The sequence below is a fragment of the Gigantopelta aegis genome, chromosome 3, assembly GCF_016097555.1.
Source record: "Gigantopelta aegis isolate Gae_Host chromosome 3, Gae_host_genome, whole genome shotgun sequence".
Lineage (NCBI taxonomy): Eukaryota > Metazoa > Mollusca > Gastropoda > Neomphalida > Peltospiridae > Gigantopelta > Gigantopelta aegis.
The window spans coordinates 9,651,343-9,678,914 of NC_054701.1; the positions used below are offsets into that span (position 1 = coordinate 9,651,343).

General features: G+C 36.4%; 1 protein-coding gene across 1 annotated transcript; it reads right to left on the reverse strand.

Moving 5' to 3' along the window:
- LOC121368465 lies at positions 1-27,526 on the reverse strand. Its single transcript, XM_041493198.1, has 5 exons — positions 27,419-27,526; positions 21,362-21,535; positions 11,865-12,183; positions 8,225-8,461; positions 1-6,885 (listed from the first exon to the last, which is right to left on the reverse strand). Exons 2-5 carry the CDS (start codon positions 21,407-21,409, stop codon positions 2,582-2,584), a joined length of 4,908 nt encoding a protein of 1,635 aa, XP_041349132.1. The 5' UTR covers positions 21,410-21,535; positions 27,419-27,526; the 3' UTR covers positions 1-2,581.
- Between the last annotated feature and the right edge of the window lie 46 nt (positions 27,527-27,572).

Genomic DNA, 27,572 nt, shown 5'->3' on the forward strand with positions numbered 1-27,572 from the left:
TCACATTATCAATAGTAAAATATACAGGCATATATGTTTTATATATATATATATATATATATATACATGTACAATAAAATGTATAAGAAACATTCTTATTAACCAATATAAAGGTGTAAGAATTTTGACCTCACAAAAGAACATTAACTACTACAGGACATGTTCCTATGACAGAAAAGTCATTTCTATAAATTGAACAAATGAGAAGAAAACAGACCTTCAGTTAAAATGGTCAAAGTACTATGATATATAAACATAATCTACATAATATACTGACACTTATGATCAGAAGGCCATGAACAAAGAGGACTTCCTGATACCCATTCCAGTGGCAGGAACAGTGGAACGTGTGTTTGTCTGGAAGGGGAGCTCGCAGACGAATAATGTTGCAAATGTTTATGCCTAATAAAACAATTTTATTCTAACATGCACCAAACATTGTTGTCATAACTTGTAAGTAGTTTAATATTCCAATATGAAGGGTTAAAAAAATGAAACACACAAACAGGTAACTAAAGACAATTACAAAATGATCAAGCAGACACCTCTATTGATCAAACACCTGCCTGAAGACATCATAGTCTAATGCTCACAATGGTGGTGGCATTATATACAGGTTTTTCATAACATATTTTGGAAATCAAAACTTGTACATGACAACATAATCCAACAGGTTTTGCCAACAACTGTACAAAAAATATGTGAAATGAAACTAACAGTAACTTTTTGTTTCAATATCTATGCATGTAAATGTACAAAATGTACACACATTCTTCATAATTGTGGTTCAAAATAAATGGTGCCATAAATACTATACACGTGCTTACATATACACTCAGTGTTGTACTATGATATTATTTATGAAACAGAATATTTATATGGTTCAGTGAAATTGAAAAATACATCATGTCTATTAGGTTTTTCTTTTATGTTAATTTTGTTAATAAATTATCACACTTGAATTCTTATGACACTAGTTTGAGAACTGTACTGTTTGTCAGGTTCTCTCATGAAATGAAACCATTTAGAAACTGTACACGTAATACAATGTATAAACATTTCTGTACCATCATATATCAAACAACAGAATATTCTTGAAAGTGCATCATGTCAACAGTTTTCTTCCTTTCATTCCCAACAAACATCTGCATTCTGTGTTAATAAACCATCACACTTACCGGTATATGTACTGAATACTGTAACACTTCAATGAAGAACGGCACAGTTTGTTGGGTTCTCTATCCAAGACTAAACATTTAGAAAATATTTATAAGTTCATACAGCACTCCTAATATCCTTGTTCCTTCAACTGTCCCTTCGATGACAACTGAGTCATTTTATTTTGTATCTACATTGTTAGTTGTACTAAACTGCAATCGTAAAACGGGGTTTGAATCTTAACAGTAAATTAGGAAAACAAAGCTACATGCAGTATACACTGTCATGCAATTTTAAGTCTAGACAAAAAAGGCACTCAAAATACAAAAGCATGAAATAAAACAAAACCATCAAATAGTACAAACAATCAAACAGTACAAACAAATCAAGTAATACAAAAGTCAACAGTATAATCAAAACAATGTACAGTACAAAACAATCAAATAGTAAATTTACAACAAAATGTAAAAATGGATCAAACTATTTGCAATATAACCACATGGAGCTAATATTAGTATTCCAATAAACTGAATAACACATACATCCCACTTCTCAAGCACATACCTCTAATAGTCAAACACCTGCCTAAAGAGACCTTTGTCTAATACTCACAATGGTGGTTGATATAGAGGTTTGTGTGTACATATTTGTGTTACAATCACTACTTGTAAATGTCTACCAATAACTAATTTTCTTTTCAATGTCTATAAACATGAAAAACAAAAATATGTGCAGATATCTTTCACTAATGTGCAGGGTTTACATGATTTACATGGAAGTGGTGAATACAGCATACTTTCTCTTTCTACAATATCTGCAAATTAAGGTTATAATGTTTACTGATATATTTTATGAAATTAGACCTCTGATACATTGTTTTGGTTGTTCATTTGTTCTGTTATTTACACACACACACACACACACACACACACACACACACACACACACACACTCTTCCAAGATATGTAATTTAAACACAGCAAAATAAACTGACAGCATGGGGGTGGGGGTTGCATTTTGTTTTAAAACTACAGCTCTGTGTACCATTTTGAGGACCTGACTGTCAGTTTAAAGTATTTAGCATGCATTAGTGTGATATTTTGTTGGTTTATCACAGCTTCTATAGACCACATGTTTATGTTAATGTATATGATCAGTTATTTATTTGTATACCTTAGTTTGAAACATAACAGCCTATTTGTCTTTGTGCTGAGGAGCATTCATACAAGTGAAACTTGATGAGTATATTAAGAAGAATGGTGGGGTTACAAGATTAAAAAAACTTTAATTAAAATTATCACAGAAATTGCTTAAGTAAGTGCATGTTTGTTCAACTGACATAAAATATGTGCATTTAAAGGTAGTAGTGTTTTTGTTACATTGTTGACATTGGATTCATGATTCACTGAGAGTTATGTTCAAATCAAAATATGACACTCTCTTCACTGGTGTCCAACTCTGTTCGCTCTACATGATTTCCACAGCGGCACAAGACCCAAACCTTATTTCTTGGAATCTCAGACTTCAGTCCACATTTTGAGCATGGGTATTTTTTCAGAAGTGACACCTCAAAAGCTTCATACCCGTGATCAAAAGAAAATGCCAAATAAAACTGCACTCTTTCATCTGAATATTGCTGACCCACAAGCTCTGCTCTAAGAGGTATAAAAAATACCTTGACTGGGATTGAATTGTTTCCAAGATCAAGATAAATAAAACCACCTAGCCTGCTTGTGTTTGGTTTGCATATTGTACCCTTGGACACTGCCAACAGTTCATACGAGTCAGGTTTAAGACGGTGATTTTCAAGATACGAAATTCTGTTGTTTGAAGTTAAACACTTTATTCCATTGTCATTTTTTCCAAGCCACTCACGAGGGTAACGAGGTCTCCAAACTGATCTGACAAATTTTTGCAGATCATCTTTCAGGATTTGAGCTTCCACTAATGATTCACTGTTGCCTTTTTTAGATTTTGTTCCAAAACCAATAAGACTTTTGCAGATGAAAAGATAAAACTTGGAGGATGGGCTCTTCACCATATCATCCCAGATACGCACATGCTGCAGGACCTTCTCAACAGAATAGTTCTTTTGGAACTTAACATTTCGAATGGCAAACAGCCACTCTTTGTAGTCTCCATCAAGCTGCCTTTTGTTGGGTACACCAGATCTTAGTGAATCTTTGAAGTTTACTTCATACATGTCAATCAGTTCCTTTACATCATTAAATGAAATTATGTTTTTCTCAAACACACTGTTGCCACTAGCACATTTTGAATAATATTTCAGTTTCAAAGTAGCAATTTTCAGTCTTCTAGATGAAGTATCATCATATTCAAACATTTTTTCCAGTTTTGTGGTATCATTCTTGAAAACAGAGTGGTACCATAACAATGCCTTCTTCAATTCAGTATTGATGTTTTCAAGATCCACAACACTGTAGCATTCAATTATTAGATCTTCAACAGCACAAAGTGTATCTTGAATAAACCTGGCTGAAAGATGATCAGAATGTTTAGACAGGAAGTTTGAAATTCCACCCCAATTTTTTTGAACAAAGTCACAGACAAAAAGACGAACAGAAATTTCACTAGTGTAACCATAATTGAATGTTCCATCATACCTCTGTGGTTTTTGTTGTCTACTGAGTCTGAAGTACTCACATGCATTTTCAGCATCTAATGTCATCTTTTCAGCTGTGTTCAATAATTGCTCTTCAGGTATTTCTCTTCCAAGCTTGGTTACTCGGCTTACCTTTCTAAGATATATCATTCCATACATATGATAAATGTGCATAAGAGTTGAAATCATGCTATCACCAATGTGTTTCATATTGTTTCCACGGGTTTCTTGCTCACAAAGTTCCAAGGAATGCTTGAAGCATGCTTCAGCTTTCTCATCTTCATCTGGTCTGCAATGGGCATAGAAACGGCCAAGGTGAGCAAGGAAGTTTGGATCTGTAGGAAATGAATTTGTTAACTGCTTCATTACTTCCAGCCGACTAGTATATGGCACCTCAGAATCAACATCAATTACTATCTGTGAAAAAGATGTTTTTCTGCTCTGTGTTTCATTTTCACCCACGTCTTTATTATCTCTAAAGATAAAGGTTTGAGTTAGAATGTGCCTGATGGTTTCAACTGTTGATGATGACTTTGATTGTTTGTGGCTAGCATAATCAATAAACTCAAGGCACAAGTCTTTTAAGCCTCTCTTGGCAGCTTTGCTAAGACCGTCTGCTTGATGACAGGTGCTGGATTGGTTCAGTGTATATTCAAGTATTTCCTTTGCAATAAGGTAGTGACAAATCCTGACATAACTGGTTCTGCCATAACTTGAATCTTCAACCACAAACAAACCAAAAGGATAACCAAAATCTTCTATATCCACAACACAGTTTGATGGCAAGTCTAACAATGAGGCAAAAAACTGAAGTGGCATAGGCAACTGTCCATAGTAATACACTAGAGACAAATACTGGAGTGCTTTCTGCCATGGAAAAAGGTTGCTTGTTGGATTCTTTTCGAGATTCAAGTACCCCCGGACATATGAAGCTATGCCTTTGAATTCTGCATCATATGCAGTCATTCCAAATTCAAAAACATAATGTGATTTGCCTTCCATGCACACCTCTCTGCTCATTGCTTCAAGACACTTTTTCTTTTTTTCAATATTGTCCCGGCACTGACCTCCAAACCTCTGTGCAAGCCTATTGGCTTCATTTCCTGATACATTTCCCATCAAGTAAAACTTATTTTGCTTTTGGGAGCAAGTTGGTTCTTTGATGTCATAAGGATATCTTTTGACATATAAAAATATGGCAAAGACAGATTTCAAAATCATGACCAGCTGTTTGACTTTTGATTCATCCTCACCATCTACGAGAACAAGTACTGGGAGGTGTGTTTTGTTATACAGGAAAGTTATTTTTTCTGCAAGTCCTTCAATTGTTGCTGTTTTCTTCACTTCAGCACAAGGAAGCTTCTCATGAAGATCCCACAAAATCCGCTGAGCCAGTGTAGTTCCCCCACCACCAGGAGCATGAAAAAGAGTAACAATGGAACTTCTGTACTCTTTCTGGCATTTTTGGTTAATATGATCTACAATATTCTTCATAATGTCTCTTTTAACTTCTAAATGTCCAGGACCAAATGCATACCAGACAAACCAACTGATTGTCTCCCCATGAAAGAAACTATCAGCCTCTTTATTCAGGATTTCTATATCTGTGGCACTTTCGTTATATGGGTTGGATAGATAGAGCACATCTAAATTCACACGCAACCACACAGCATCAGTGTCACCAATGAAAAAATCTTTGTGGTTCTCCTCAATTGGCAATGTGTATTTAACTGGTCTTTTAATTTGCCTATTTTCAAGCATGCTTGCCACAGCATAGCACAACTCATCCTGGATCATATAGAGTTTAACTGCATCCTTAAAATCTTCAAGCAATACCTCCAACTGTACCTTTGACTTCACATCTGGCTCTTCAAAAAGGACAATTATCAGCTTTGGTGGTGTCTCTAATTTATCATTAAGACGGTCCAAAAACTTGATTATACATTGTAAATTTGTTTTATCAGTTGGCCAAAATATTACAACTTTGAGAATAGTGGAATATTCAACAAATTCTTTTAGATTACGGAGTAACATATCCAAATCAGGTTTTATTTGCCTTATCCACTCTGCTGCATTATCTTGTGTATCACTCTCTGCAATTTCCCTTTGTCCTCTGAGAAAGCACCACTGAGTGGCTTTCTCGGAGAGATTGATTGTTGCTGTCCTCCATGTACAAACCTCTAAATATCGGTTCTTTTTCAAGACATCCTCAAGACTTGAAAGCAAACCACTGTCTCTACTGTATTTGTCAAAGTCATAAACCGCTATCCAAGGAACCAGAGCCAACTTTTCTAGTTGTCTTGACATTTTGGGGATTTTTCCCGAGACCAGGACAAAATGTCCTTTCCTGAAGTTGTCTACTTCTGAAATGAACCTTGTCATGTTTTTGGGTATGTCTTCACTGGGGTGTGACGATGGTCCTGTCTTTGGTCGAGTTTTTGTTGTGTAATCGCTAACTTCAGTACTTGCAGTTGTTGTTCTGTTTGGGCTAAACCATGCATATATTTCTACTGTCAAATTATCTTGTTGTGGTATCACCATATTTTCTGTGTTACGCCGAGCCCACAATTGTCCTTTAATCAAATCAGGTTCACAGGCTTCGGCTTGGACAACAGATGGAGACCCGGTTCCAGAACTACTGGGTACAGTAATAACCCCCACAAGCTGTTTGTTGTAGACATACTGTGTGTAATGATAACGTGGTCTGCTTGTGAAATATTCTAATAAAATCAACGACTGATAATAATCATTATCACTTGACACAGTCAGACCTATCACCCTATGTGGCATTTGTGTACTACTTTCCAGTCCAAGAACAATAAAACTATTTGTTCTATTAGGAGTGTTCCACATGCTAACTACATCCTTCACAAACTTGCGACAATTACGTTTATATTCTTTATCATCAGGGTAAAATAGCATATCATTGCCTTCCTCTTGCTCTAAAAGCTTTTCAACAAATTCATCATCTGCAATAGACTGTTCATCAATTTTATGTAAAGCCTTACTACCAAAATTTGATACAAGTTTTTTCTCTTTTCGTTTAGAAACCTGTAGTGTCAATTCCTCTTCATCATCTCCTTCATCTGTACCATTGTCACCATCTGAAAAAAGCTAACACTTGTTAGATACAACATATACATTGTAGTCCATGAGCCAACAGAGTTTATCAATATAATTTTTGGGGAAAATGCTCATAATAATTTTTAGCAAAGTATGCATATCTAGGGTTGGAAAATATGTGATAGCATTGGAACAGAGGTAGCTTTTGACTATTATCACTCTTTTCCTGAACCTACCCTAAAAATAATCATTTTAGAAATATGACCAACATACAGTAAAACAACATGTTTCAACCCAGTTCAACTTTATCATTAAGCAGTCCTTAATCAATGATATTTCTCACAAATGTAGTAATGTTAAATAGCATTTTAAAAAACATTTAATAAAATACTAAAGTTGAACATTTTAGCAGTGGTAATACATACATTGTAGTTTTGTATAATGCAATATTTCAGTTTTAGAATTTTTTTTACATTGATTTAGTTTTAAAACGCTAATAAAAGTTTTTGAATACATACAATTACATATGTTTATAGTTATTTTATAGAGGAATCCAAATAATTAAAAATATTTTATGTAATTTATATATTAAAATAACTAAAACAGAAAATGTTACCTCTCCTCCCAAACGAAAAAAATACTTTTTTTTATTGTTTTTAGAAATTGTATTTCATTTCCCTATTGCTGTTGAGGAATACTCTCCTGACATCAAATAAATGTGTATAGTAACATGTTGTAATTATTCTAAACCCGCCTGTAGTGGTTAAGTTATAGGACTTGTGGCTGATAGGTACTGAATTCAAATCCATTTACTGGCTCCAACCCAGAGTGAGTCTGACGACTTAATGGAAAGGTGTAAGGCCACTACATTGAATTATCACTTACTAACCACTAACCCACTGTCCAAGACTGACAGCCCAGATAGCTGAGGTGTATACCCAGGACAGTGTGCTTGACCATTGAACAGAAGCATGAAAATAAATATAAATGGATGAATTAACAATTTTAAGCAATGTAAAGTGTTCAGCAGAAATATGAAAATCATATTCATTTTCTCCATCCTAATTTGTACTTTTCCCATAGTCTAGTAGTCTGTACATATCACTGACCTTAGTGTATGATGCACTGAAGACACAGAAGAGACATGTGAATGCATTTACTTTGTAGTTGTTAGTTCGGGGGGGAAGAGATCCATTCCTGACCCAACTAAAAAACATGTCCTGAGTTTTCCTGAAGCTGGTCAGCAATTTAAAAGAACTTGCTTCCTGGTCTTTTGTTTCATTATTGGCCAGTATGATTGAAGTTTGATTTGTTGACTTTTAACTGACCTTGGACTGCTGGGCTCAGCTGCCATTAATAATACTGTTTGATAACTTCAACTTTGAAGCTGTGTCTCCAGAAGTCTGAGTATCTTAATGGTCTGGTTCACAGGGATCCACCCAAAATGGTTGTTATTAGACATCTGCACTGAGAAGAGGCTCATCTTCCAAGTTTCATTCTTGCTGGGATTTGTCTCTGGGAAATTCAGAGCAAAGTTTGTGGCATAGTTGATCTTATCATAGGCAAAACACCATGAGATCATAGTTCTTATGGCATTAAGGTGCACATTCCAGTTCCCTACATGAAAAGCAAGCAGAAGGCCAAGTACATGTGTTACATCCTCTGGCACGTGTATGTAGGACATCCAGCATATGGAGACAACTCTCCATTGATGTGAATTAGGTGTTCAATGAAATCTATCCACATTGTCATCAGCTCACCTAAGAGTGGACTTTACAAGACACTATTGAATTTCTGTTCAAATCAACGACCATGCTAAGAATGACTATCAAATTACTGCTGCCTTAAACATTGTCCTTCATCCACATTGTGAATCCCCCTTACAGTACTAGTTTCGTTATAGTTTTTTAAACGTACTTATGTATCCTAACAGCATGATTACAGTGTTTACAATCATGGACCCCAATGATGGACACCTTAGAAGAATGTTGAAAACGTGCTAAATTATTTCAGTAGCTTTTATAAAAAGTGTTTGATCCATGACTACCATAATTTTGTCAACAAGTAGTTTCTCCTTGTTTAGTTCCGACTGCTTGAAGATTTCAAACACTGTGGTTTACTTTGTGGCTGCCGCATTGAGAATGGCAGTTACCCAGCATCTTCTGAGCTTGGCATTTGGTTGATGTCGGCGACCCTTTGGATAGGTTTGCTCTGCAAGGATCCACATCAGGTTCTTCTTACAATCAATTTTAGCAGATTCCTTGGTTTTCTAGATATGATTATCTCTGGTAGGATGAAGCAATGGGTTCACATATGCACTGGCTATATAGATGTCCAACACTTGGTGCTCAATGTAGACATATATCTGCTTTAGTCATTGGGTCAATGGCATAGAAGTTTAGGCAGCGTTTATGGACCAAATCGTCCTAGAGCTGAACTTCCAACACATTGCAAAACTAAGTCCACTACACACCGAAGCTGGATCTGGTGCTGTCAAATTATGTTAGATCTATGTCGTTTGCTGCCAGATCTATAGTTCACGCCAGAACAGATGTGATGTGTTTTGTCATATTTGATTCATTGCATTTCTATTTCAACTGGTACCATACTCACCAGCCTTAGTCCAAGCACCATCCCCAGCCCAGGTGTTTTTGGCATACACCATACCAAAGCTTGTGCAATGTTTCCAGTAAGCATTTTTACGACATTTTTTGGAGGTTATTATGTCGACATGTCACAGCAAATATCATGTCCAGGTTAAATGATTGGACATAAGTGGTCATCCTATCTGTTTAAACCTTGGTGTTAGGATGTCCAGTTAGGTGCCAGAAAAAAATCTCTTTGATTTATTTGGTATGTAGAAAGTAGCACTGTTATTCTTATAACACGTCTTCTTAAATTTCATACGGTGAGCATATACCGATTTCATTTTTTAAAATGATTTTGTGTGTGTGTGTGTGTGTATGTGTGTGTGTGTTTGTGTGTGTGTGTGTGTGTGTGTGTGTGTATGTATGTTTGTGTGTGTATGTCTGTGTGTTTGTGTATGTGTGTGTTTGTGTGTGTGTGTGTGTGTGTTTGTGTTTGTGTGTGTGTCTGTGTGTATGTGTGTCTGTATGTTTGTGTGTGTGTCTGTCTGTCTGTCTGTCTGTCTGTCTGTCTATCTGTCTGTATGTATGTATGTATGTATCTATCTATCTATGTATGTATGCATGTATTGATGTATGAATAGCTATATATTGTATGTATGTCGAGGTTGACAGTTACATACATAGATATTAACGCACTGGCGCAGGGGATAATTAAATCCTTTCTGGCCTCACAAATTATCCCGTGCCGTTGCTTGGACTCGAACCTATGGCACCGAATCGCCCGCAATTTTGCAGACTTGCCATGATACCTTTGGAGCTATTGAGGCATCCATAAAAAGGATGCTCTTTAACTCAACTATAAGCATGGGGTCTACAAGTTATGCGGTGGATCCCGCTTACTTGCATGAAACAGTGGGCAGACCTGGCACTGGCTAGTATGTATTGATGTATGAATATCTATATATTGTATGTATGTCGAAGTTGACTGTTACATACATAGATATTAATGCACTGGCGCAGGGGATAATTGTGCATAGTAGATGGTTACAAGTGCCTCTTAACAATGCCAGAAGTAACCACTGAACACTCCCCAAAGTGGTCAGACTAAGCCCACAGCTAAAAGCTGATGGGGAACAGGCGTGTGGCACAGATAGTCACAAGAGACAAGCACATGTCGCGGTTGGAGAGACAAGGACTGGGATGTGGAGGTGGACAGCGAAAGAAGTTGAAAGATAGGAGGAGTTGCCAGATCGGGAAGAAATGAGATGGAATTCAAAGGAGAGAAAGGAAAGGGGGCACTGGGATACAAAAAAAAAATATATATATATATATTGTATGTATATCGAGGTTGACTGTTACATACATAGATATTAAAGCACTGGTGCAGGGGATAATTAAATCCTTTCTGGCCTCACAAATTATATTTAGGTTATGGAATTTTAGGTATTCTCATATCATTATTTAGACTATTTGTTGGTAAAGTATGAAAATTGCATCCAGATTACCTGTCGCACATAAACGACATGTTCAGAATAAAAGTAATTCCGGTGACAAATCAATACATTCAGCCATGGGAAGTTTCTTTGATCATTCTGTCTGCACACAACATTCCCTGTATTTCAATTAATGGTTCTGAATTCTGTAAAATGTTTCCCTACACTTATCTCACATTCAAATGGCCAGATTCAAGTCAGCAGAAATCAGGCACGGATGCAAAGGTTTATGAAAGGGGTTGTACTGGACATGGTAAGTGGTGTTTCAACATGCTTTTATTTTAAATTTGTTTTATGTCCATGAAAAAAAAAGTAGGGCCCCCTCCTGGATCCACACCTGGAAATAACCACAGGCTTTTGGTCTGAGATCTCCTCGTTTCCCAGCCTATCAACCATTCAGAGGGATGACGTTGCTTCTAATGGAAAAAGGGGTGGGACGTAGCTCAGTGGTACAGTGATCGCCTGATGCACGATCAATCTAGGATCGATTCCTGTCGGTGGGCCCATTGGACTATTTCTCGTTCCAGCCAGTGCTCCGCAACTGGTGTAACCAAAGCCGTTGTATGTACTATCCTGTCTGTGGGATGGTGCATATAAAAGATCCATTGCTGCTAATCAAAAAGAGTAGCCCATGAAGTGGAGACAGCGGGTTTCCTCTCTTAATATCTGTGTGGTCCTGAACCTATATGTCCGACGCCATTATAATAGTAAATAAAATGTGTTGAGTGCATCGTTAAATAAAACATTTCCTTCCTAATGGAAAAATATAGCAGGTTTCTTCTCTAAGACTATATGTCAAAATTACCAAGTGTTTGACACCCAATAGCTGATGATTAATAAATCAGTGTGCTCTAATTTTCCCCACCCCTGGTATACATGTATGCTTATAATATGTGACAAGTGCTTGTGATTTGGAATTACATGTGTACCTATACTTACAATTTACAAGCCTTTCATTCACATATGTTGCTGCCAATTTTTCTCTTACATGCAAGTAATCCTTTTCAAGTACTTCAAACAGCACATCGTACATGGATATTCCTTGTTTACCCTTAAGAACCATACGAAGAAGAACTTTAGCCCGCGTTAAGCGAGTTGGTGGTTGTGTATTTTCAATCTCATCCATGTCATCAACTGTCAATGCTCCTGTTTGAAACATGTAGTCTATCAAATCTTTTGGTTCAATGTTATCTCTAACAAATTCATAGCATTTACGCAGTCGCTCCTTATTCACCAGTTCTTCTTGGTTTGGTGGTACCTACAAGTACAACATCAATATTTGTTAAAATTAGCTAAAATGTAGGGAACTAGAAATCAAAATAAGCAGTCATTCATAGAAACGAGACTCGAGAGTACCAGTGATGTACAATATACACTCGTCAGAAGCATGATTATTAATGAATGTAATGAATGAATGAATGAATGAATGTTTAAGATCACGAAAAATGCATGGGCTATTGGGTGTTAAACTATGGTAAATGCAAAAATTACGTGATGAATAACATCAATATAAAAATTCAAGAGGTATATTAAAACACAGCATAAAGAACTGTGCCAAAAAAAAAAGATCACAGATAGATAAAATTAATATTTAGAATAAAAGTCAGTATCAAGATGAAAATGCAACAAAAGTTCAGGGTGGAATTAAAAGTATTCCATCAGGACATTTCCACATGACTTGTGTTACATTTTTTGCCCACTTTTCAAACTATATCTTGGTGCATCTGCTACAGATGTATATTTTAAGATTCCAACTGGTGTATGCATGAACCTATTTACATAAGGTATTAAATGATATCAATAAAAACTAACATGATTATGTAATTAATATTTTAATTGCATCTAATTATCACATGACTCACGTTACACAATAAAGGAATGTGTCAGAACTGAGAAACGACCATAACACTCTTCAAAATTCTCCTCAAACTATAAATGACAGGAATTAATTAATACCTTTAATTCATTAACATAATAACAACTAAACAGGCTATCACATATAAAGCGAATTAAAAAATTTCCATATATAGGCAAGATCTTGCATAATCAGCATGACTCACGTTACATATTTCCCATGACTAATAAAGTACATTTCAGCTCACAGATATGATGTATTTCTGTTGTAAAACTGAAGTTTGGTTATGGGAGTATGTCTTCGACCAAACCAGTCATTAACCCTTCAATTTGGATCTGTGAATTGAATCAGTTTGTCTTACCATCTTGTAGGAATTGAAAATATAAACCCTGATTCTTGCAAAAGGTTAATAGTTTTGCAGGAAGCCTTAAAGCAGACATTAATGTCTGGCATACATGCAACTCCAAATTGAAGCTTTTCTGGACAGTTAGAAACCTTGAAACCCAAAATGACCAGTGGTTTACAGTGAAGGGTTGCTTCAATTTATTTTACTAATTTGTTGGGAATGTAAAATATTTCATCAGGTTTAGCTGGCCATTTTCAGTTTTTTCCAGCAGGTATATGCACTTTCCCAAAGAAAGGACAGTACATCACAGCCTTTGATAAACCAGTTGTGGAACAGTGGCTGGTCTGAAAAGAAAAACCAATGGGTTCACCGAGGTGGTTTGATCATACGACCCAAGCAGCTCAGGCGAGAGCTCGACGGAGTTAAATCCTCCCCACTCCTCCCGATATGAATTTTGTTCTAATAAGCTCTTTTAACACAAAATGTTATGTCAAATTGGCATGTATGTAGGCTTGTCTGTTCCGGTGCATGTACTGCAATGGCCTCAGTTGTTTACCTTACATTGGTCAAGATGTGAAAAGAATAAACAGCCCCATTTTTCCCCCTTAATTTCCCTTTCTTCCAGTAAACTTTGTGTACATGGTTCCTAAGTATTAATTACAGTATTCTTTTACTGGAACTTTGTCTTCATGGATGATGTGGGATAAAAAATATTTTATTTCTGCTTAATGAACATGTGGTTTCATAAACAAACAGGATGTGAGATGGATTCTGGTGAAAATTATAGTCAGATAAGTCTCTGTGAAAGTAATTTAAAGGCTATCTTGATTAGAAAAATTAAAAGAAAACCATAACATTCAGAAAAAACATTGTGACTCTATCCCATTTTTGTGTGACTCGCGTTACAGATATTCCCATGACTAATATTGTATGAGAGAAAGAGAGACAGTCCTGTTGTTGGTGTCTTTTTCTTAAGTAAGGACAGGGGATGCATTTTCATTCTACCAGGGGCTTCAGTGTACAAAAAAGGGGACTTTTTTTGTGATTTGCATTACAGGATTTTTAATGCTGGGTTAAAGACACTGCCATGAAAAAAGTAGATTAGACAATGACATTTTAACACCAAAAATGTGAAGAATAAAGCCCAACAAAATTATATCAACAGTAAATGTAGAGGGTGTTTTAACACTGGTCTGTAGGGGGCCAGCAAAAATGTGCTACCTGGAATGAAGAAAACAAGAGCTTTCTATGTATCAAGTTTGAAAGGTGGGATTTCCGTGAAAGTGGTGTACAGCCACAGAAAGTAGGTATTTTCCTGCAACTACAACCTATTTCCTGTGAAATAAATTGCAATGGAAATTCGATTAAAAAACAATTGACCATTTTCCCTGTTGGCATGGAAATACCCCTCACATTTCTTCTACTGAATATATTTTTTCTAGTTTCCTTCAGATGATTGCACTCCACCAAAATGTGGTGTACCATCAGAGTAGGCCTACATTGAGTGCTTATTAATGAATGTATTACAAGCATGATTGGATTATAATTATGTGAAATTTGTGCAATGGGATGGATTAAAAGTATATCAACTGCTGATGATACTATACCCACTGGAGAAGGTGCTAGCTGTCTCACTAATCAAATTATTGTTCTTTAGTGTTGGTATAAAGTGCTCCTATTGGCAGTAGCTAGTGGGAATTTCCCTCTTAGCTCAGTTGGTAGAGCGCTGGACTCTCATACTGAGAGTCTATGGTTCGAATCACCTAAGTGGAGATTGATTTTTATCTGTTACATTTGGAGCCGATGTAGGGACTGGGCGTGTTCTTAACACAAGAATACAATTATAACCCAGTCAGGACCCGTAACGTAGCTTCACTTGAGGGGGGAGTATGTACCGGTAGTAGTGTTGGTATAAAGTGCTCCTACTGGAAGTAGCTCGTGGGAATTTCCCTATTAACTCAGTTGGTAGAGCGCTGGACTCTTGTACTGAGAGTCTGTGGTTGGAATCACCTAAGTGGATTACAATGGAAACAGTTTTTAGATCTTAATTTTTAAAGTGCGTGAGTGAGATGGCAACATAATTTCAATCTGATGAAGGAAGGAAGGAAATCTTTTATTTAACAACGCAATCTTTTATTTAACAACACAATCTTTTATTTAACAATGCAACGGTTATATGGCAAGTGTGAAAAACAACGAAAGTAACACATAACAAATGGCACACGTAAATTACATGTAATGTTGTATGATTGCCACTATTTACAAAATCAGCTAAATTTAAAAAAGTAGTTTCCATATAAGCTTTTAATATATTGGTGGTATTTTTCTTTGCTAAGAAAATTGGAAAATACTGGTTTATTAGACATCTTCAAAAACGTATCAATCGGATCTGAATTTGTCACAAGTCAAGGGTAATCTTTTCACAACCAAGTTCATTTTAGAACATTTATCGTAAATACTTTGCTAATTAAAAGTATACAGTGCAGCTATGAGTCAGCTTGCTAAGAGAAATTTTGTGTATACTGGTACTTAGATTGCCAGTACAGATTTTTGTAAGCAATTTGGACTTGTGGCTTATGATGGTTTTTGGTGTAAACTGGCAGAGTGGGGATAAAGTAGAGAGTTTGCTTTGGTTTTGCGCAGACAGAGAGAAACATTGAGAAAATATTGTTTTATATTTTGAACTGTGTACTTCTGGGTTGGTGAATACCTAAGTAAGATATATTTCAGTTTATTGAATTTTTGTTTTAATTTATAGTGTTGTATGTAAATGTCACCGTCAAAGAAATGTTAAATTAATTATGGCTTATTTGAAGGTTGTTACTTGTGTAATACAGACATTGTTTAATGGGAATAACTGTACAACATGTGAAATGTTGACGTGGATGTGACGGTAAATTGATTATTGTATATTGTATTTCAGTGTGTGTTTGTAAGTAGCTGGTGATAAGGATGATTTTCATGGTGCAGAATGAAGTGATGATATGATCAGTGAATGGTCATGACGATGATTGTGATTCAAGAATGACAGGGTTCAAAATTAGCAGTCACCACGTTACTCGTGGCAACCTTTATTGGCTAAGGGCAACTAAGAATTTTACAAAGATGGTCCATTGTGCGACCATCGATTTAAGGGGAAAAAGTTTAGTGTAAATTAAAAAACAAAAATTGTTTACAAATTACCATCAAACTGCATAGGTTAAATCATCTTTTCTGATACAGGTTTTAAGGCAATTGATGGAACATCCAAGGTAATCTGAACAAGAAAACCATAATACATGACCAGGGCTGTATCTCTGCACAATGCAGAGTTGAATGGGCATTTGGCACAATAGTGGATGATTATCTAGTGCCTCATCTGTAGGAGGACAGCCATTCCCAAGGAAATCTGTTACTGGGGATTTCATCCCTCTTGCATCGCCAGAAAGTTTATTTCATCCACCTTGCATCATCAGACAGGACTGCCACTCTAGACTAATTTACTAAAGCATGTGCAGTTCTACCTTTATTCTCTTTGTACTACATTATCTTTTACTTCATCTTTTACTTCAGAGACAACACAACTCAAGCTGTATACCTTGGTTGTTCTAGTATTTTGTCTACGCCTCTATATTAAAATTGAGATTTAATCTGTATATATTAATGGTAATTTGTAAAGAAACATTTGTATCTATGCTGGATTTCTTTTAAAAAAAATATTATTTGAGTTGATATGGGTTTAAAACTTAATGTTTTTATGTTTTACTATGAAGTTATATGCCAATTCATTGGATTTCTTATGACGTAAACATACTATATACGATGGGAACATGGTTATTATTCAACATTCTATAGTCCTGCCCATCCTCTTTCAAAAATGTTTTTTTTATGTAAATAAACTTAGTTTGGTTTGAGTAAGAAGAAAAGCAAAGAAGTTATGGAAATAATAATTAAAAAAACTGTGTGTGCAGTTTAGAAAACAATTGGCTCAGAAATAAATAACTTGTAGTAAATTCCATATAATGAAAAAAGCATTCTCTGTGAAAAGGATTATAGTTTTGATTTTGGCTGTGCAGTTAAATTTCAATGTGATAATTGGAGGCCTAGTTGAATTTGAGAAGGGCCAGTAAGATTTTTCGTCAACTGGCCCTGCTGGCGACCATGGTTTCCATGTTCATTTTCAACCCTGGGATGATGGTTATCATGATGATCATGATTGTGATGTTCAGTCCAGTAATGGTGTTGATGGGGATATGATCAGTGATCGATCATAGCGACAGCGATGATTCTAGGATGGCAATGATGTTCAGTGAACAGTAATGGTGTTGACCAGAATGTGATCAGTGAATGATCATAGCGATAGCAATGACCAGAGGATGGTGATGGTTAGGTTATCGGCGAATGGTGGTGAAGTTTAGTATGATAACTGGTTAACAATGACGAAAAGAGTGATAACGACGTTGATTATGATTAACAGTGATGGCAAACTGTGAAATGTGTTAAATGGTGCAAAACTACATGTATAACATTTTAATGAATGAAGTGGATATGTGTATTATTTATATTTGGGCAGGGTTTGTTATTGTTGTAATTCAATATGTAAGAAATGTCTCCTGAGTTAGCGTTTTGTTTCTTTTGGCACCTGACTTGTGACAGAACTCCTTTGCCTATTTAATTTAAAATTAATTAGAAATAGTTTACTTTTTCAAAGGTAATTGATCACAACACTATATAGGCCAACTCATTTATATTGGAAAAATTTGAATTGAATTAAATAGTTGTTTCCGTAGCCTATTTAAATGAACTCATTTTGGAAATCAGCCAAATTGTCTCAATTAGTCTATATCTGTTAGCCTACAAAGCTTCCGGGAGGTCCAGAAAATGGCAAGCAATGAAACTTTCACATTTCTTTTAAAAAAAACATGGAATTTAGGCATAGACAATTCAAGAGTAGATGGAATAAAATAAGAAATTTCAAAAAGGAAAAGAAATGATAATAGGTATGAATAGGCATAGGTCTTGTTGACTAAAAACATTTTTCTTTTTTGTGAGTTTTGTGTCTATTTGGTTTCTTTGTTATACATGCCCTAAAAATTAGAAATCAAATAAAACTTCACTTTTATATTTGTATTTCAGGCAGAGATAATGAATGTACATGTACAAAATACAGTAACAGTAATCATAGACGATTATTTAATTTTTGTTTGTTTCAATACATGTACAGTAGTTGTTTGTTAGAAGTCACAGACCATGTGATTGAAACATGCTTTGGTCTGTGAGCTACTGACCAATCAGAGCTATTGGGTTCAGATTATTTTTACTGAGTAAAATTCTGGCTGCAAGCACACGTTGGTCATTTGAGATTATCATTATTATGGCATATGATATCCCATGTTTGAAATAAAAAACGTTGTAATGACAGATTTTATCAGTTTGTATATTTTTATCAACAACATTGGGGCCGTTCTAAATAAGAATGAATGAATGAATGAATGAATGAATGTTTAATGACACCCCAGCACAAAAACAGAGACTAGCTATTGGGTGTCAAACGAAAATAAGTACATCAATATGATTATTTCCATTAAACAAAAAATTACAATTATATAAAAACATTGTAAAGAGCTGTGGGAAATGTACAATAGAATAGAATACAAATATCAAGATAAGTATACTTTAAAATTATGTACAATACAAAAGTCAAGGTAGGGCCCAAGCATATTTTAAAACTTTGCATATACATTCTGGGTGGAATTTAAAAGATTCCAAAACATTTCTGTTGCCAAATATATCATTTCTCGTCGGCTTGAGATGATCACACTTCACCAAAATGTGGCGCACAGTCAGTGTACACTGACAGTGTTCACACTGAGGAGGAGGGTCCTTCTTTAAAATAAATGAATGCGTCAAATATGTATGGCCGATGCGGGCACGGTACAAGACTACTTCATCCTTCTTGCATCGCCTGAAGGATGACTGCCACTCTCGCAGGACTGGCTTGACAGAATGAAGCTTGTTTGCAACCGCACTATTCCAATCATCTTGCCAAGTAGAAAGGATATATTGGTTAAATGTGATATTTAAAATCACTGTAAGGAACACCAACATTGACACGGGGCAGGTTCAAAGCAGACTTGGCAGCAACATTTGCCTTTTCATTGCCCTTAATGCCAACATGGCTGGGTACGCAACAAAATATAACATCTGTATTGGCAATTGATAAAAAGACACACTTTCGTATCACCATCCCAACCAAGGGATGCTCCAGCTTCATGTACTGTTAATGCCTGGAGACACTAAAGTGAGTCTGTAAAAATAACATAGCCCTGACACAGATGTCAGTGTTGTTTGTAACACTGGTGGCAGAGGCATGTCAAATGACGTGTTACAAGATTTTGAGGGCGGAGGACTGGTTACATAATTGTTTAATTAAAAATGCTACATGAATGCCAGTGCCCCAACAATTTTAACACGTGTCAGCTGAATTAATTGTATGCCTATGTTTAACCAGTTCTGTTTTTAAAAGTAAATAAATAATATGAAGGATCTAGTTCAGTCGATATCGGACCCATTGTGTTTTTCCCTTCCTTGCAGATTGATCCATTTGTGATTAAAATTGTCTGTACCTGTAATAATTCACTTATTGGACAGGCAGGGCTATAGGAACCGGAGCACTGGACTGGCTGTGCTCCCACTTGAGTACGAAAATGTACATGTTCTTTCTTTTTTTCCTGCTCTATATAAAAAATGAATAAAATTGTTTTGTTAGAAATAAGTACTGATGCTTATGAAGTTCTATTTAGGGTAATGTTTATGGTGAAGGTAGATACTCATGCAACTGTGACCTTTAAAGGTCACTTTAGGAGTCAGATTGGTTAAAAATGGAAAAAAAATATTCTTCACATTTTTAAATACATGTATAATATTGTATATATGTTGTTAGGCTTTTTAGAAACGTTCTACTTAAAGTTTACTCACGGTTTTGAGTTCAAAATAAAATATGATCTTGCTTGTGTTTTTATTAATGATTGTTAATTGTTAAATATTTAGTTATAACGAGTATCTGTTATGTCTTGGTATGAACAAAAACAAGCATGGCAAACTTTTGTGTAAACAGTGTTGCCCATTCACACAGTTTGTGTGTATTGTTTTGTTGTTCATACCCCGATGAACCTGAAGGAAATAACAGACAATCCATAAATAAACCGAAGGGTGGAATATAACCCAGCGGTAAAGTGCTCGTCTGATGCAGTGTCGGTCTAGGTTATTTCTCATTCCAGCCAGTGCACAAGGATTGGTATATCAAAGGTCATGGTATGAGCTATCCTGTCTGTAGGATGGTGCATACAAATGATCCCTTGCTACTAATGGAAAAAATGTAGCGGGTTTCCTCCATAAGACTATATGTCAGAATTATTAAATGTTTGACATCCAATAGGCGATGATTAGTTGTGTCATTAAACAAAACAAACTTTAAATAAACCGAGTGGGAATTTTGTTTCTAACACCTGTTGGTGAGAACATCATTCGTGACTCTCTCTGTCTCGGTCTATCTGTCTCTCTCTGTCTCTCTCTATATATATATACACATATGATAACAAGTTAAAGACATATGACTGGCTGCTCCTAGTTCCATATACTATCCAATGAGAAAAAAATAAGTTTCAGTCGACAAAGACGTTTAAATTTGCTTTAATCCTTGTTTTTGAGGTTACGTAAGAAATAGAATACTACATTTGTGTCCATGGGTACCATTTATCTTACAACTTATTTTAAAAAAGTACGGAACTCGCTTTCACTCGTTATCCAAGTTTTAAAACATCTTGCTATTCAACGGCCACTCATGTAGTATTCTTCATTTATCATTCAGTAGTTTGTATGGTGCAGTTTCTGGATCATTGTTTGGATTGACAAGATGTCGCTATGATGGCAACATTTTGTTGAGTATTGTGTCTCATTTCACTATCAGGGGTGGGAATTGGTGAACTGCAAAAAAGAAGAAATCTACAGAGGTCCCGGAAATTCTTGAAATCCTAGGTTAAAATCTGTGCCATCTGACACATTTTGGAGGAAAGGATGATTAAAATGCGAGGAAATGCAATGTTCCACGAGAGGAAAACATCTGATCCGAGGAGAATTCCCACCCCTGACTATGCAAGTTTCAGAATTTCACCAACAACTACTATTTAACGTTTTAAAATTGTGTTCCCCATCTGGATCTGTCTGGAGAGAGTGCATCACTCGCTTTGCACTTACCTGACTTGTGGCTTCAGCGCCAGTTTCTTTGCCACCGGAAGCCGACATTGTTGAAGGAGACTGTTTCGTTCAACTGTATCCTATCATTGTAGTACTTGTTAGCCTATTTCCATGGTAACACTTGATTCTTCATATTCTTAATCATATTAAGATCAGCCACATCATTTAGCAAGCCTGTTAAAATGAAAACAGCAACATTATCATGCAATTTGGTCTTACTGTTGTCCAGTTGGACAAAAAGGGTATTTTATCGTACTTTCATCAGTTGCTCCACCTTGCGCCCCCACCCCCCAATGATACAGTAAGATTTCAGGGGTTGAAATAATATGATTAGGTTCAGGGGTGGGGGATGGGTGTTCTAGCTCTGTCAGTAGTGCGCTCACCTGAGATGACTGCATCGTAGGATCAAATCACTTCAGTGGACCCGTTCTCTTATTGGGTTTTCCCCTCATAACTAGTTCACTATGACTGGTATATCAAAGGCTGTGGTATGTGTTATCCTGTCTGTGAACAAGTGCATATAAAAGATCCCTTGCTACCAACTGAAAAATGTAGCAGGCTTCCTCTCTAAGACTATTAATTATCAGAATTACCAAATGTCCGACATTCAATAGTCAATGATAATAAATTACTGTGCTCAAGTGGTGTTGTTAAACATTTTTTCTTAGGGCCAATCCTAAACAATCCTGTGTACAACTTTTATCACAAGGTTTACCACTTTACAAGTTAAAATATTTAGTATTTTTAGTAAAAAAAGTAGTCATGTACATTTTCATTACTGCATAAATCCTATTTGAAACATATAAATGGCAGAATGTGTTTGCAGGGACTAAATAATGTAATAAAGTATGACACATTATTTGAAGATGGTAGAGAAAATATTAAAGTGAGTATGCAAATGCTGTGTAATTTCATTGGTTGAATGTATTCGGTAAGTATATATTATTAGGCAAAAATTGCAGGACTCTTTGAATTTGGGCAATTTTACAAAAGCTTTTTATAAGTGAATAAGGCATTCCTAATATTGTCAAAGCAATTACATAATCAATTTTTATTTCTCTCTATATGAATTATACAAAGAACATGGCACATTTTCAAACAACAATGCATGTTATTTCTGTTATTCATGGTGACAATTTCTTAAGTTACTTAACAGAATTTAAATTTTTATATTTTAATGAATGGTTACAGCGCTTATCATGTCTTTACAACCTTGAGCAGTGGGTGATGATCACTGGGACCAGTATCTGTACTCATACTGGGACATGTTGCTATGTTGTCTTTACAACCTTGGGCAGTGGGTGATGATCACTGGGACCAGTATCTGTACTCATACTGGGACATTTTGCTATGTTGTCTTTACAACCTTGGGCAGTGGGTGATGATCACTGGGACCAGTATTTGTACTCATACTGGGACATGTTACTATGTTGTGTTTACAACATTGGGCAGTAGGTGATGATCACTGGGACCAGTATCTGTACTCATACTGGGACATGTTACTATGGTTTAATACATGTAGATGTGATCTCATCAACTACAGTCGTTGGTTTACTAATCACTGTGGTTCATGTGGATGGGTTACTATGGTTTAATACATGTGAGACATCAACTACAGTCGTTGGTGTACTAACATGTGGATGGTCATCGGTTACTATGGTTTAATACATGTAGATGTGATCTCATCAACTACAGTCGTTGGTGTACTAACATGTGGATGGTCATCGGTTACTATGGTTTAATACATGTAGATGTGATCTGTCGTTGGTGTACTAACATGTGGATGGTCATCGGTTACTAGTCGTTGGTGTACTAACATGTAGATGGTCATCGGTTACTATGGTTTAATACATGTAGATGGTCATTGGTGTACTATGGTTTAATACATGTAGATGTTTATCTCATGTAGACTACAGTCGTTGGTGTACTAACATGTGGATGGTCATCGGTTACTATGGTTTAATACATGTAGATGTGATCTGTCGTTGGTGTACTAACATGTGGATGGTCATCGGTTACTATGGTTTAATACATGTAGATGTGATCTGTCGTTGGTGTACTAACATGTGGATGGTCATCGGTTACTATGGTTTAATACATGTAGATGTGATCTGTCGTTGGTGTACTAACATGTGGATGGTCATCGGTTACTATGGTTTAATACATGTAGATGTGATCTGTCGTTGGTGTACTAACATGTGGATGGTCATCGGTTACTATGGTTTAATACATGTAGATGTGATCTCATCAACTACAGTCGTTGGTGTACTAACATGTAGATGGTCATCGGTTACTATGGTTTAATACATGTAGATGGTCATCGGTTACTATGGTTTAATACATGTAGATGTGATCTCATCAACTACAGTCGTTGGTGTACTAACATGTGGATGGTCATCGGTTACTATGGTTTAATACATGTAGATGTGATCTCATCAACTACAGTCGTTGGTGACTATGGTTTAATACATGTAGATGTGATCTCATCAACTACAGTCGTTGGTGTACTAACATGTGGATGGTCATCGGTTACTATGGTTTAATACATGTAGATGTGATCTGTCGTTGGTGTACTAACATGTGGATGGTCATCGGTTACTATGGTTTAATACATGTAGATGTGATCTCATCTGTCGTTGGTGTACTAACATGTGGATGGTCATCGGTTACTATGGTTTAATCATGTAGATGTGATCTGTGTAGATGTGATCGTCGTTGGTGTACTAACATGTGGATGGTCATCGGTTACTATGGTTTAATACATGTAGATGTGATCTCATCGACTACAGTCGTTGGTGTACTAACATGTGGATGGTCATCGGTTACTATGGTTTAATACATGTAGATGTGATCTGTCGTTGGTGTACTAACATGTGGATGGTCATCGGTTACTATGGTTTAATACATGTAGATGTGATCTGTCGTTGGTGTACTAACATGTGGATACATACATGTAGATGTGATCTGTCGTTGGTGTACTAACATGTGGATGGTCATCGGTTACTATGGTTTAATACATGTAGATGTGATCTGTCGTTGGTGTACTAACATGTGGATGGTCATCGGTTACTATGGTTTAATACATGTAGATGTGATCTAACATCATCGGTTACTACAGTCGTTGGTGTACTAACATGTGGATGGTCATCGGTTACTATGGTTTAATACATGTAGATGTGATCTGTCGTTGGTGTACTAACATGTGGATGGTCATCGGTTACTATGGTTTAATACATGTAGATGTGATCTCATCAACTACAGTCGTTGGTGTACTAACATGTGGATGGTCATCGGTTACTATGGTTTAATACATGTAGATGTGATCTGTCGTTGGTGTACTAACATGTGGATGGTCATCGGTTACTATGGTTTAATACATGTAGATGTGATCTCATCGACTACAGTCGTTGGTGTACTAACATGTGGATGGTCATCGGTTACTATGGTTTAATACATGTAGATGTGATCTGTCGTTGGTGTACTAACATGTGGATGGTCATCGGTTACTATGGTTTAATACATGTAGATGTGATCTCATCGACTACAGTCGTTGGTGTACTAACATGTGGATGGTCATCGGTTACTATGGTTTAATACATGTAGATGTGATCTCATTGGTGTACTACAGTCGTTGGTTTAATACATGTAGATGTGATCTACAGGCGTTGGTGTACTAACATGTGGATGGTCATCGGTTACTATGGTTTAATACATGTAGATGTGATCTCATCAACTACAGTCGTTGGTGTACTAACATGTGGATGGTCATCGGTTACTATGGTTTAATACATGTAGATGGTCATCGGTTACGTATGGTTTAATACATGTAGATGTGATCGGTTACTATGGTTTACTACAGTCGTTGGTGTACTAACATGTGGATGGTCATCGGTTACTATGGTTTAATACATGTAGATGTGATCTCATCGACTACAGTCGTTGGTGTACTAACATGTGGATGGTCATCGGTTACTATGGTTTAATACATGTAGATGTGATCTGTCGTTGGTGTACTAACATGTGGATGGTCATCGGTTACTATGGTTTAATACATGTAGATGTGATCTCATCGACTACAGTCGTTGGTGTACTAACATGTGGATGGTCATCGGTTACTATGGTTTAATACATGTAGATGTGATCTGTCGTTGGTGTACTAACATGTGGATGGTCATCGGTTACTATGGTTTAATACATGTAGATGTGATCTCATCGACTACAGTCGTTGGTGTACTAACATGTGGATGGTCATCGGTTACTATGGTTTAATACATGTAGATGTGATCTCATCGACTACAGTCGTTGGTGTACTAACATGTGGATGGTCATCGGTTACTATGGTTTAATACATGTAGATGTGATCTCATCGACTACAGTCGTTGGTGTACTAACATGTGGATGGTCATCGGTTACTATGGTTTAATACATGTAGATGTGATCGACTACAGTCGTTGGTGTACTAACATGTGGATGGTCATCGGTTACTATGGTTTAATACATGTAGATGTGATCTCATCGACTACAGTCGTTGGTGTACTAACATGTGGATGGTCATCGGTTACTATGGTTTAATACATGTAGATGTGATCTGTCGTTGGTGTACTAACATGTGGATGGTCATCGGTTACTATGGTTTAATACATGTAGATGTGATCTCATCGACTACAGTCGTTGGTGTACTAACATGTGGATGGTCATCGGTTACTATGGTTTAATACATGTAGATGTGATCTCATCGACTACAGTCGTTGGTGTACTAACATGTGGATGGTCATCGGTTACTATGGTTTAATACATGTAGATGTGATCTCATCGACTACAGTCGTTGGTGTACTAACATGTGGATGGTCATCGGTTACTATGGTTTAATACATGTAGATGTGATCTCATCGACTACAGTCGTTGGTGTACTAACATGTGGATGGTCATCGGTTACTATGGTTTAATACATGTAGATGTGATCTCATCGACTACAGTCGTTGGTGTACTAACATGTGGATGGTCATCGGTTACTATGGTTTAATACATGTAGATGTGATCTCATCGACTACAGTCGTTGGTGTACTAACATGTGGATGGTCATCGGTTACTATGGTTTAATACATGTAGATGTGATCTCATCAACTACAGTCGTTGGTGTACTAACATGTGGATGGTCATCGGTTACTATGGTTTAATACATGTAGATGTGATCTCATCGACTACAGTCGTTGGTGTACTAACATGTGGATGGTCATCGGTTACTATGGTTTAATACATGTAGATGTGATCTCATCAACTACAGTCGTTGGTGTACTAACATGTGGATGGTCATCGGTTACTATGGTTTAATACATGTAGATGTGATCTGTCGTTGGTGTACTAACATGTGGATGGTCATCGGTTACTATGGTTTAATACATGTAGATGTGATCTGTGGATGGTCATCGGACTACATGTAGATGTGAGTCGTTGGTGTACTAACATGTGGATGGTCATCGGTTACTATGGTTTAATACATGTAGATGTGATCTCATCGACTACAGTCGTTGGTGTACTAACATGTGGATGGTCATCGGTTACTATGGTTTAATACATGTAGATGTGATCTCATCAACTACAGTCGTTGGTGTACTAACATGTGGATGGTCATCGGTTACTATGGTTTAATACATGTAGATGGTCATCGGTTACTATGGTTTAATACATGTAGATGTGATCTCATCAACTACAGTCGTTGGTGTACTAACATGTGGATGGTCATCGGTTACTATGGTTTAATACATGTAGATGTGATCACATCAACTACAGTTGTTGGTGTACTAACATGTCGATGGTCATCGGTTACCACCTGAAATCCTTCATAAATGTTTATATGATAATTGTGCAGTCAAAAGACCCAAAGCACACAATTCAATCAATAAGAATCAGGTGCACTCCTTGAATATATTGCAGAGACAAATTACAACATACAACGCTGGGCTAGGAAGTGAATATTAATATTGTGCTGATCATAAAGAATGAATTGCTACCCATATCAGTACCCATTGTTGAAACAAAAGCAAGATCCAAAGGTACCTGTGAAATTACTCAGTAACTCAGACTTGATTGTTGACAGACAGGCATTGATTCAAAGTCCAAAACCCAAAGGGAACAAAATGTTTGAGAAAAATGCTGACATGTTGTATTTGATCGCTACAAGTACCTGTAAAAGAAGTAAATGCACAAATTA

Bases quoted from the DNA above. Each gene is read 5' to 3' on its own strand.
- LOC121368465 (XM_041493198.1), bottom strand. From the start codon at position 21,409: ATGTCGGCTTCCGGTGGCAAAGAAACTGGCGCTGAAGCCACAAGTCAG. The intron at 8,462-11,864 runs GTAAGTATAGGT...CTTTTCATGTAG, and splicing joins GAATGAAAGGCTTGTAAATT to GGAACTGGAATGTGCACCTT. The intron at 6,886-8,224 runs GTTGAAGTTATC...AGCTTTTTTCAG, and splicing joins TCTGGAGACACAGCTTCAAA to ATGGTGACAATGGTACAGAT.